Here is a 13,526-nt window from a genome sequence, read left to right as displayed (position 1 = left end):
CTTCATTTATACTGAACATCTACAGAATGCCAACATCAACATATTACATATAAACAAGTCCCTTAGTGTTTTATGAATTTTATATTTTAGTAATCAAGTTGTCGGGGTTTTTTTTTAACATAACGGAAAAAACTCATAAGCAAATAAGTTATCGATCAGACCACGACGACACAGATGTTAAGACATTGCAAATTTATCTTTTCAAAACGAAACAAAATGACCATTCGCATACAAACAGCATCAAAAGCAAGATTTTTATCTACCCCTGCCTTCAAGCAAAACATTTCTACATGAAGTAATTGACAATTTTTTAATTTTTTTTTATTTTTCAATATTATGTGTCAATGATCACTCTAACAGTGCCATTTCAATGCAGATGACAATTTTTTAGCGGACATACAAACACACAGACGTTTTCCCTTTATATGATAGATTAGCAGGGGTGCCCGGCATTGCCCAGGTGTTTGGAGGTGTGTGTGTTGGGAGTGAGGGGGGTTAGATCAAAACAAGCCTTTAATTCACCCTTTTTTATTTTTCTACTTCTTTAATTGTTAAAAGTTTTGGTAGGAAGGTAGGCTCGAACCCGAAGTCTTGACGCGAAGGTGGAAAAGAAAGGGAAAAAACCCTGACAGCTCGGCCACGAGGGGAAAGGACGTGAAAACTGTCTTAATTTAACGTTTATAAAGTGAAATTGACACGTGCGAGAATTTAATTAGGTCAAACATCATGCGACTTCAGTTTGGTGCTGCAAGCCGGTTTCTTCGTATTTGTTTGTTTCCCCCCCCCCCCGCCAAATGAATAGCAATTGTCTGATATGACGGGTTTTTTCCCCAGCATTGATCGGACCTTATTTGCTTTCTGGACGTCTCAGCCGAGAACAAAAATTTGTTTTCAGTTTCGCTTTTTTATACTGAAAAGCGAAACGAAGACGCGGTGATGGAAAAAAAAATCTCGAAAATAGCGCTTAAAAGTCGGGCAAATTAAGATAGATGTGACCCCCGTTTGTAACTCGTAGATATTATGATTTAGACAATATATAAAAAGTTTTAAGGAGTGACCCGACCGAGCACGCCCCGTAAAAAAGCCTTTGCCGGAGATACACAAAAAGTGCACACACACACATTTTCACTTTTATGTATAGACTAGAAGGGGTACCCGGCGTTGCCCGGGTGTTTGTAGTTGTGTGTGTGGTGTTAAATAAAAAAGAAACCGGGGGAGGTGGGGGGGGGGGGTCGAACCCGAAGCCCTGAGGCGAAGTTTGAAAATAAAATCGGCCAGCCATAATGAGTTAGTGAAAGATGTTTGAAAGTCCTCGAGCGTTACGACAACGACAACAATGTAAGCATTCAACGTTTTAATTAAGCGGGGGAGGGTAATCAAAACATAAAAAAAACAAAAAAAAAATCTAATGTAAGGCAAATGAACAATGAAAACAGAAAAACGAACACGTGAAAAATGGCTTAAATAAGCCGGTTTCAATATTAAAATTTTTAAAAAATCGGTGGATACCCGGGTGTTTTGGGGTGTCGCTAAGAATAAGCGAAGTAAAAAAAAAAAAAAAGGAAAACGAACGTTACGTGAAAAATGCCTTAAATAACACAGGGTTCAATATTTAAATTTAAAAAAATCGAAAAAAAAAAAAAATCTCACACCACGATTCGAACCCAAAACATTTAGATAATGAACAAACGCGCTAATCAACTGCGCTAAAGCGACGTAGATGAAAATCAGGTCATGACGTCATCTGACGCATGTGTAGAATTGGTCATCGTTACGAGAAACCTGTTTTTGTTGATCCCCCACTGCCGAAAATTGTCGCTTTCGGGGTGAAAAAGTTAACGTCTTTGGTCAATTTTTCGATATTTTTCAAGCGAAGGATGGGACTTCGATATGATACCGAGTTTGTGAATTTTCGTCGCGTCTGTCGAAAGTTTTTAGCGGACACACAAACATACATACATTTTCGCTTTTATATATATAGACTAGCAAGGGGTACCTGGCGTTGCCCGGGTGTTTGGAGGTGTGTGGTTTTGGGTAAATCAAAACTCTGGGGGGAGGGGGGGGGGGGTAAAAATTTAAAAAAAAAAAAAAATGCTTTGGTAGGTAAGTATGAGGATCGAACCCTAACCCTTGAGGCAAAGTTGGAAATTAAAGTGTGAAAAAAAAAAAAAAAAAAAAAGGGTGCAACGTTAACCATTGGGCCACCGCGAGATGCTAACGGAAATGCGTTTGAATTTATTTAATTACTTAAATTAGCAGGTGCATGTTTTAATGACTTAATGAGGTCAACTTTTGACTGCGGGGTATCACTTAGAGCAGAACGCTTTTCTTTTTTTTTTCAAGATGTTGGGGGTAGGGGGAAACAGCTCCACTTGTCCAAATTGAATAGCAATTGTCTTCTGATATAAGGAAATAATATTTCCACATTGAGTAAAGCTCATTGCTTTCGGACATTTCCGGCGATCGAGACCGGAAAAATACCTAGACAATTAGTGTCGCTTTTATTATAGGAAAAGGCCTAACCCACATGCGGTGAGCAAAAACTGTTGAATATTTATCTTCCCGAAGTCGAGCAAATTAAATAGACAGGTGAGCTCCGTTGTTAACTCTGAGATATTACAATTTACATGTGATATAAAAAGTTTTAAAAAGTTGTTAGGCGACCGACCACTTCTCTGAAAAAAGCCTTTTGTAGACATACGGAAAAAGCGAACACACAAATTTTCGCTTTTATATTTATAGACTAGCGAGGCTACCCGGCATTGCTCAGGACCGTATAAACAATGAGAAAATTGAATTTGATTTTGAATATTTTTGTTATTCTTAGGAGTGAGGAATTTTTAATGTCTATGTAGATTTGTTTGGAATATATAATACATCTTTTTTTTTTACTTGGTCTTTTGGCTAAGATCAAAGTGTAGTATCTATTCTTAGAATTAAAGCGGTTTCATCTTTTGCCCCCCACCTCCACTGAGAAAATAAGGAGGAGGTCATGCTTTGCATGTCAAGCTTTAGAGAAACAAACGTCACTCGAAAAAAAGGATGGCCTTCTAAATGACAATGTTTTTAGTTCAGATGTGATTTTTGGAATATGACATCTTGTCTCAATTTAGTAATCGATAAATATAAATTATGCATCTTTTTATAATAAAAGATAATGCTCGGTAGAAAATTAAGCTGTATAAGACGGTTACTTGGTCTTTTGGCTAAGATCAAAGTGTAGTATCTGTTCTTAGAATTAAAGCGGTTTCATCTTTTGCCCCCCACCTCCACTGAGAAAATAAGGAGGAGGTCATGCTTTGCATGTCAAGCTTTAGAGAAACAAACGTCACTCGAAAAAAAGGATGGCCTTCTAAATGACAATGTTTTTAGTTCAGATGTGATTTTTGGAATATGACATCTTGTCTCAATTTAGTAATCGATAAATATAAATTATGCATCTTTTTATAATAAAAGATAATGCTCGGTAGAAAATTAAGCTGTATAAGACGGTTACTTGGTCTTTTGGCTAAGATCAAAGTGTAGTATCTGTTCTTAGAATTAAAGCGGTTTCATCTTTTGCCCCCCACCTCCACTGAGAAAATAAGGAGGAGGTCATGCTTTGCATGTCAAGCTTTAGAGAAACAAACGTCACTCGAAAAAAAGGATGGCTTCTAAATGACAATGTTTTTAGTTCAGATGTGATTTTTGGAATATGACATCTTGTCTCAATTTAGTAATCGATAAATATAAATTATGCATCTTTTTATAATAAAAGATAATGCTCGGTAGAAAATTAAGCTGTATAAGACGCTTACTTGGTCTTTTGGCTAAGATCAAAGTGTAGTATCTGTTCTTAGAATTAAAGCGGTTTCATCTTTTGCCCCCCACCTCCACTGAGAAAATAAGGAGGAGGTCATGCTTTGCATGTCAAGCTTTAGAGAAACAAACGTCACTCGAAAAAAAGGATGGCCTTCTAAATGACAATGTTTTTAGTTCAGATGTGATTTTTGGAATATGACATCTTGTCTCAATTTAGTAATCGATAAATATAAATTATGCATCTTTTTATAATAAAAGATAATGCTCGGTAGAAAATTAAGCTGTATAAGACGGTTACTTGGTCTTTTGGCTAAGATCAAAGTGTAGTATCTGTTCTTAGAATTAAAGCGGTTTCATCTTTTGCCCCCCACCTCCACTGAGAAAATAAGGAGGAGGTCATGCTTTGCATGTCAAGCTTTAGAGAAACAAACGTCACTCGAAAAAAAGGATGGCCTTCTAAATGACAATGTTTTTAGTTCAGATGTGATTTTTGGAATATGACATCTTGTCTCAATTTAGTAATCGATAAATATAAATTATGCATCTTTTTATAATAAAAGATAATGCTCGGTAGAAAATTAAGCTGTATAAGACGGTTACTTGGTCTTTTGGCTAAGATCAAAGTGTAGTATCTGTTCTTAGAATTAAAGCGGTTTCATCTTTTGCCCCCCACCTCCACTGAGAAAATAAGGAGGAGGTCATGCTTTGCATGTCAAGCTTTAGAGAAACAAACGTCACTCGAAAAAAAGGATGGCTTCTAAATTACAATGTTTTTAGTTCAGATGTGATTTTTGGAATATGACATCTTGTCTCAATTTAGTAATCGATAAATATAAATTATGCATCTTTTTATAATAAAAGATAATGCTCGGTAGAAAATTAAGCTGTATAAGACGCTTACTTGGTCTTTTGGCTAAGATCAAAGTGTAGTATCTGTTCTTAGAATTAAAGCGGTTTCATCTTTTGCCCCCCACCTCCACTGAGAAAATAAGGAGGAGGTCATGCTTTGCATGTCAAGCTTTAGAGAAACAAACGTCACTCGAAAAAAAGGATGGCCTTCTAAATGACAATGTTTTTAGTTCAGATGTGATTTTTGGAATATGACATCTTGTCTCAATTTAGTAATCGATAAATATAAATTATGCATCTTTTTATAATAAAAGATAATGCTCGGTAGAAAATTAAGCTGCATAAGACGGTTACTTGGTCTTTTGGCTAAGATAAAAAAAAAAAAAAAAAAAAAAAAAAAAAAAAATGCATACACAAACACGAATACAACTTTACAACGTTCCTTTTAATTGTTGGGGGAAAAAACGATGGGGATTTTAGGTAGATTTACTCCCAATGAATGATTGAGGTATTATGGTGAAAGTTACCAGTCAAGAGTATTCGCTGTCATTCCAAGATAATAGCGTTAGTCAAAAAGACCCTGCACCCTTCCCCTCCCCAATTTCTTATAGGGCCTTGTGCCTAATTTTGTTTTTTGTAATTGTCACATGTTTTTTGTGAAATTTATTTTTTATGAAGATATGTACTTTTACCGAGAATAAAATATATAAATAAGATCAAAGTGTAGTATCTGTTCTCAGAATTCAAGCGGTCTCATCTTTCGCACCCCCCCCCTACTAAGAAAATAAGGGGGGGGTTATACCTGGGATCTCAAGCTGTAGAGAAACAAACGTTACTCGAAAATAAGGAGGATTTATGCCTGGGATGTGATTAAATCCATTCACTCACATTTCGTGTATGTAATGTTTTAGATTTAGATGCATTGTTTACATTTTAAAACGAATCTCATTTCCTGTCTAGACATCTCTCTCTCTTCCTCTGTGTTTCTCTCTCTCCCACTCTTCGTCTTCCTTACTCTAAAGAGAAATAGTGTTACTAAAAAAGAAAATCGCGCTTGGCTTGCTATTTTTCGCTTAACTATTGTATCTAACTATTTTTAACCTGCTAATAACTTTGGTAATGTTTTCATAACGTGTAAGTTAATATTGTAATTTGTATGATTTTTGCATTTTTTAGCGATAACAATCTCTTATCATATGCAATGTTTTTATATACAGACTGCCATTACAGCTTGCTGATGTCAAGGTCACGTGACATGACTCCGCGTTTATTAAATTACGTATAAATATCGTTAAAATGTCAGTTTTTGGGGCCTCCATCCCCTGTAGAAAAACGGTCAGCTGAATAACTTAGAGTTGAGCTTTTGGGCCAAAAATTCAATATTTGTCGTCCGGAGGGTCGGGCTTTAATATGAGACTAAATTTGTGAATTTTTGTTCTGTCTGTCAAAAGTTTTTGGCACACATACATATACACATACATACATTTTCACTTTTATATATATAGATAGACAAAAAGTGCTTGATCAATTTCTGTGATTTTTGGTGTATGTTTTCTTTCAGTTATAAGTACATACAATTTTTTTTTTATTTTTAATATATATGGTTGTTGCTCTTCACGGCCAGTGATAAATAACCCTGATTTCACGGAAGCAGAGAACCTGTTTTACACCATAAACTTTTACTTACTGGGTTTATAAGTTCTGTACTGAGGCCAAGATATTTATGTAACGCCAAGAAAGTGACCCTCTGCAATCGGACCATTATGATCTGGACAACCCGAACCAACGAATCCGGATATTTTTCAAAAACAAACTGAAAAGCCTTCACAGGTAACCTGGAAAAGAAAAATAATTTTTTTTTAAATTGGAAAAGAAAAATAATTTTTTTTTAAATTGGAAAAGAAAAATAATTTTTTTTTAAATTGGAAAAGAAACATAATTTTTTTTAAATTGTGGAATAATGAAAGGAAATACAGCTCAAAGATAATATAATCTTCTTCTAAGTCTTGTCGGGGAAGGAGGGGGGGTTGTCGTCATTTGATGTACTGATTAAAGGGAAGTAACTGATTTTTTTATCAAGGAGTTAATTCCTTTATGCCGACTCATTCTTGCGATTTTTTTAAAATCTACATTTTTTAAAAGTAAATAATAACAAACAACTATTTCAAGTTGTTTATTTGAACCCAAATAACTTGAACAAAAACCAAAATAAATATATCAAGTAAATTTCCTAAACAATATATTAAAAAAAATAAATAAATAAACCGGCAAGAACTTAGTTACCAACACAATATAAAAATTATTTGTCTGTACGTGTATACATGTATGCTCAAAGAGAATAGGGCTGGCCAGAAATGAAAGAGTTGGGGATTAGGGTTAGGGGGAGAGAGAAAGATGCTTTATTAGAAGTGTTTTAACAATTGTGAAAGCGTGCAAGGAAACAGTTCAAAATAATCTTCTTCCAAGTCTCTCTTTTTTTTTTTTTACATAGGCATCACCACATTATCAAGGCCAAGAGGCCACTCAAGGATAAGGGTTAAAGAGTGTACAGTAGAAATTGGACATTATAGTAATCATTAGTAATGAAAATTTGGTAAAGTTGATAACTTATATGGAACGGCTCATCAAGAACTTATTTACGTTAGACTTGAAGACAACCATATTGTAGTCAGCCGGAAAGCAGGAAAACGGAAGACAATTCCACAGGCGTGCAGTTCTAAGAAAAAAGCTTTGTTCATGGAATCTATGTTTAGGTTTAGGCACTCATGGAATTTATGTTTAGGTTTAGGCACAGATAAAGAGTGGGGGAATTATTGATAGTGTTTTCAGCTAAACGAGTGTTTCTTGTGAAAGTTTGGTGAGGGGGGACCATAGACTGAAGCTCAGTCGAGCATGTGCCATGAAAATAACGATAAAGCAGAGAAAAACTCGCAACATCTCTTCTGTGAGATAAAGGTTGCAAGGAAGAGAAAAGGACATCTCCTACGAGGCTACGAAGTCTATTTTGAACTCTATCAAGGCAGGCTAAGTCCTTTCTAGCAGCTCCTGCCCAGATGTGGCAACAGTATTCCATCCTTGGACGTACCTGGCTCTTATATAGATAGAGAATAGCATCAGCAGTGAGATATCTACCGGATCGATAGAAAGATCCCACCATTTTTCCAGCGGCCTTGGCAACAGATTTGATGTACGTGTTCCATTTAAGATCAGGAGTAATGGTCAAGCCAAGAAGTTTGTCAAAACTTGAGGCCTCCTGAAGACGAGAGCCATTCATTTCAATTGATGTCAGATGTGGATCAGAATGTTGATGATGTAAAGAGAAAAGCTTGTTGTCTCTTGTTGGGGTCTCGACATTTCATGTACTGACTAAAAGGAAGTAACTACAGTTTTAACTAGTCGAGTTTTGTGTGAAAGTTTAGCGGGGGGGGGGGGCATAGATTGGAGTTCAGATGAGCACTTACCATGAAAATAGTAATAGACAAAAGACAGGCTTGTGACATCCTTTTTGAGGTTGCAGGGAAAAAAAAAGGGCATCACCTACTAGGTTTCGAAGCCAGTTTTGAAATCTATATATACTTTCTAAATCTTGGATATTATTCATCTGAGGATTCGCTGATCATGAAACCGCAAACTTTATAGGGTTTTGTTTTGTAGTTTGTTTTTTTTTTAATTTTAGCCAGGCATATATACATACAGACAAAAGCCTTTTTTTTTCTTTTTTTTTATAATAGATTAGCAGAGCTATCCAACTTAATATTTAAGCATATTTTACAACTAGGTTATGCCAGTCGTCCCTGCTAGCTTAGAAAAATACTTTTATAGTTTTAACAAAAGAGCTACAATAATATCAAGGTGTCTCCATTTATGCTGAACATCTACAGAATGCTAACATTAATATATTATATATTGAAAGAGGAATACGTTTTAATGAGTTATCTTTCACGGTTTTATTTATGTAGATAAAAATGAAAAATAGGAAAATGAAAACCAAAATCTTACTTGAGAATATTTGTGTCTTCAACAGCTTTGGCAGTGACCGTTTTAAACGGTGCTGGATGACCCTGGATAGTAGAGAAGAAAGATTATTTTTATTTAAAAAAAAAAACATTTATTTGAATTTGTAAGTTTAAGAAACTAACTCAAATATTAACTCTTTACGGCTTTTAAATTTCCAACAAAGATGGCTGCTGTCTTGTTAATTTTTTTCAGCCTTGCCTTTTTTAGTGGAGGGGGTGGGGGTAGCCATTGGAGAGTCCTGTTCGTGCAAGGAAAGTTTTCTTTTTCTTTTTAAAGTGGGTGGTCATTTATATTATATATCACCACTACTCCTCCCCCTTGTACTCCACAAGAAATTAAATTATAAATGAGAGTAACACAACACAGGCTCCTTCAGTCTTGACAGACTATGGATACCCACCTAGGGGTGCCTGTATGTGAAATTTTTGTGAGTCGACATTGTTAAATACCAGTGGCAAGTGAAGTGTACGTACAAGACGACTGGAAACAAATGCCAAGATAAGCGGAAAGCACATACAGCGCCTAGAATTCCCAAATGATCACCCATCTGGTACTAACCAGGCTCAACGTTGCTTAACTTTGGTGATCTGACGAGAACCGGTGTGTTAACGCGATTATGCCGTATACAAAATAGAGATCTACACCCCCCACCCCAAAAAAAAGCAAGAAAAAAAATTGTGATAATCAAAAACTAGGCTGGTTGGGCTGAAAAAAAAATAGAGTTACATTCCTTCATCATGAAACTACCTGAGGTAATATTTTGATAAAGGGATGTTTCTCTTATCCCAAATACTATGCAATTTCAGAACAATGTATTTAGATTTTACTTCCAATATTTAAAAACTATTTTCATATTTTTATTAATACTTATAAAATAATTTAATAGTATTTCAGTTTTATTTTTAATATTGCAACACAAATAACGATATGCCCTGTTTGGGGGTGAAAAAGTAAAAAAATATATATGCCCCGTTTGGGGGTGAAAAAGTAAAAAAATATATATGCCCTGTTTGGGGGTGAAAAAGTAAAAAAAAAAAAAAATATATATATATCCAAGGGGCCTTCCAAAACAAATGCTCCCTATTTTTTTTTTTTAATTCCGTTCAAATGGATAAGACGGGATTGCAAATCGCATCGCTATGATTAAATAAAGGGTTCCGTTAGGCATTCCGTGCTGATCTCCGAGTTCGACAAGATTTACCTGAAGAAGGTCAGAGGCCATATCGACCGAAATGTTGTGCAAATAACACTCAAGATGAGAACAGTAATCCAAAGAATCTTTTGTTCCATTATTGGCACACCTTGATTAACAATCCTATGTTAGCTTCCTTTTGTGCTCCTTTGTGAACAACTTCCTGTATCATTGTTCTGCTGATAAAAAAGAGGAAATAAGTTTATTTTCTAACACCCAGATAGCATTACAACACTCTTATCTTATTTCCTAATCAGTTTTCCCTTTTGCAAATCATTTCTCTAGGAACATTCTCCAGGAACTTCGCTGTGGAAGAGGAGTATTTGACGAATACTTACTGTTAATACATCCACAATACTAAGGAGACTGTGGATACTCTCACCGGTTTGAACTTCTTTCACGAGGTACTCAACATTATCCTGAAAAATTAAATTTTAGATTTTATTTCCAAGTCTTAAGATTTGTCTGAAAAAAATATCACACTTTTAGAAAACAATTTTTAGTAGCTGAAAGGAACAGTGGTATTAATGCAGAATAAAAACCGTGGTATGATTGTAATTTTCTGCAGTTTACATAAAACGTCGAAAGGTGCTGAAATGCTGAGCCAATAAAATAAGTGCAGCCAACATCATTTAAGAAAACATTTATTAAAAAATATGTATGATATGAACGGAAAAAATTAAACAAAAGAAAAAATTTTTTTTTAAATTATTATCAAAATATTAAAAATAAATTTCAATTGTTACAAAAGATTTAAAAACTTAGTAAAAAAATTAAAATTATTAAAAAGTAAAAATTACAAAAAAATTTTTTAAATTATTTTAAAATCTTTAAGATTAATTTTTTTTTAATTATTTAAAAAAATTTTTAAATTAAATCTTACTTTTTTTTAATTTAAAATTTTTTTTTTAATTATTAAAAGATTTTAAATTTTAAAAAAATGTTAATTAAAATTTTTTTAAAAAACATTAAAAAGAATTAAAAATTTATTTTTAATTATCAATTTTTTTTTATTATTAAAAAGTTATTAAATTTTTTTTTAATTTAAAAGAAATTTAATACAAGAATAAAATTATTAAAAAAAAAAAAGTTATTTAACAAACATTAAAAAAAAATCATTAAAAAAGAAAAAAATTATTTTAAAAATATTTAAATTCGTCATAGGTTACTATTGCCACATCTAGGCTGGTGCATCTACGTCTTATCTCTTGCTCTTAGACAGAATTAAAAAAAAGTCTCAAATCTAATAGGTCCCACATCTATCAGCCAAGCTCTAACTTTTCTCACATCGTCGTAACATTGCATCTGTTTGCCTGTTTTACGAATACATTAACTGAATGTGCTCTAATGAACTCCTGGCACTTGTGCCCCCTCGATAAGCAACAAAATCCCACTTCTCCACTGTTGAGCTTCCTAGGTACGTGAAAGCCTCCTACTGTTTCTTTCCTTAAACTGCTAAACTTTGGAATTCCCTCCCTGTTTCCTGCTTTCTTGACTGTATTAGCCTACAAAAGTTTAGATATAATGTGAACAGACATCACACTGCTCAACTTCCTACGGTTCCCCTGTTAGACACCTCTAAGTGGCAATATGCCCTGTTTGGGGGTGAAAAAGTAAAAAAAATATATATATATATATCCAAGGGGCTTTCCAAAACAAATGCTCCCTATTTTTTTTTTTTTTTTTTATTCCGCTCAAATGGATGAGATGGGATTGCAAATCGCATCGTTATGATGCCTGAATTTATGAATTCATGACCTGAAAGTTCCATCTCTTTCTTGCAGATATTGACGATATGAGATTTTAAGAAAGCAACTCGTCATGGAATTCCTGGCAAAAATGCATTGAAAATGAATGGTGACTATGTAGCAAAAATAAATTCTGGAGCACAGAAGGTAACTCGTTTTAATGGTGCCACTCCCATCTTTGTAGCTCTTTAACCGAGTTAAAAAGAAATTAGAAACTTTACTTTTGAAAGTGCACACACACACACACACACACGGTTGTATATTGTGGCAGGACGTCATTATTCAAGCATGTCTGGTTGAACACGACAGAGTTCTCCTTTTTTACGATTTTTCTGGATATCTTTTCCAACCGCCGAGCAGTCTTTTATTTCAGCTGGCATGTTGCATAAAATGGCGCCCAATTCAGCCATATTCTACTAGAGCGCTTTCTATCAGTGCATCCGATTATCATCAGGAGCGATTGTTGTTATTTTGTTTGAGGCTTGGTGTATTTATAGTTTTTCTTTTGTTTTTTGTTTTTTTGTTTGTTATAAAAAGGTAGGCGCAGGATGGTTAGGAGCGAATTACGTTTATTTTTAATTTCGATTTTCTTATTTTATAGTTTATTTATTAAGTTTCTTGTTAGTTATTAAATACGGTTAGTATATTTATCCCGGTGTTAAATGATATCCGGTTAAAAAGGGGCTGTAATTTTTTTGATAAGTAATTTAGTAATTTTAGTCGTCATGTGTAGTTGTTAAGATATCGAATTTTAGTATCGTTAGTTAAGATATTTATAATATCGGGACGACTGTAGGTTTTTATCATGTGATGTTAGGTGTTGTTTTATGGCACTGTAGTCAGCTAACTGATAGGTTAATCGCCGAGAGAGTATTGTTGTGCGGACTACGTATGCTTTGTACGAGTTTTTAGAGTGGGTTTCTTGGGGTTTTTTGTTTTTACATAGAAATCACTTTTCAAGGCCCAGAAGACACTCGAGGATAAGGCTTTCAGAATTAACACCCCCAACGGCGAAAGCCATTCTTAACATGGAGATATTGGCAGGGGGGGGGGGGTTATACTTCACTGGGACAGGTCGTAAAAAAATACTGTAATTTCTTCATATGATGAAAAACTATTTCAGTACCCCCCCCCACCAAAAAAAAAAAAAAAAAAACTGTAAAAACTATTCGAAGACATTCTTCAAAGGGGAAAATAAATTCATACACTACATTAGTTTGGTTTAGTGCTTTTGATTATTAAATTTAGTATAATATATTATTAGTTTGATCTTTTTGTTTTGTTTTCTTTTTGTTTTATAGTTTATTCATTTAGTTTCTTGTTATTAAATACTGTAAATATATTTGTCCCGGTGTTTAATGAGATCCGGTTTAAAAAGGGCTGTAGTTTTTTTGATAAGTATGGCTTCTAGTAATTTTAGCCGTTGTGTGCAAAATCGGAAGAGAAAAATAACTCGTGTTCAACTAGACATGCTTGAATGTGTGTGTGTGTGTGTGTGTGTGTGTGTGTGTGTGTGTGTGTGTGTGTGTTTTCTTTTAGAGGCGGCAAACTTGAGTTTTACAAAGAGAAAGGAGAGAAAAAAAAAAAACAATGCTTGATACATTTAAGTCAGGAAGCCAAGAGACAATCTAATCAGGTAGCACCAGAAAGCATAGGAGTGCCCCTCTCCTTCCCGACCAAGACTATCATGGATGGCTCTGCTCGAGGGGAAATTTTCTCTAAAACTTTACAGTCTTTCTTTCTTATCAGATTTTTCTGGGAGGTCATATACGAGAGTCGTTGCTCTTTCTGCTTCTTGTGGCGTCAGCTCCTCAGACCCACCAAACAAGTGGCAAAGTTCCACCCCTTCACTGTAGAGGATCCCAAACGCCGGAAGATTTTTAACTCTGACAGCTTTTTTTTTTTTTCAAACAACTTGC

General features: G+C 34.5%; 1 protein-coding gene and 1 pseudogene across 1 annotated transcript in view; both read right to left on the bottom strand.

Annotated features, from left to right (window-relative positions):
• Positions 1 to 13,526, bottom strand: part of LOC145268685 (patatin-like phospholipase domain-containing protein 6) — a gene marked incomplete in the record, with an annotated part of 200,392 nt that overhangs the window by 103,629 nt on the left and 83,237 nt on the right. Inside the window, 3 exon segments of the mRNA XM_080124191.1 lie at positions 6,338 to 6,485; positions 8,650 to 8,711; positions 10,198 to 10,278. Coding sequence (XP_079980317.1) covers positions 6,338 to 6,485; positions 8,650 to 8,711; positions 10,198 to 10,278 — 291 coding nt within the window.
• On the bottom strand, positions 9,178 to 9,294 carry LOC145268997 (5S ribosomal RNA; annotated as a pseudogene).

Source organism: Euprymna scolopes, chromosome 44, assembly GCF_053919585.1.
Source record: "Euprymna scolopes isolate OS-2025 chromosome 44, ASM5391958v1, whole genome shotgun sequence".
Taxonomy (NCBI): Eukaryota; Metazoa; Mollusca; class Cephalopoda; order Sepiida; family Sepiolidae; genus Euprymna; species Euprymna scolopes.
This window is presented reverse-complemented; position numbering and strand designations above follow the sequence as displayed.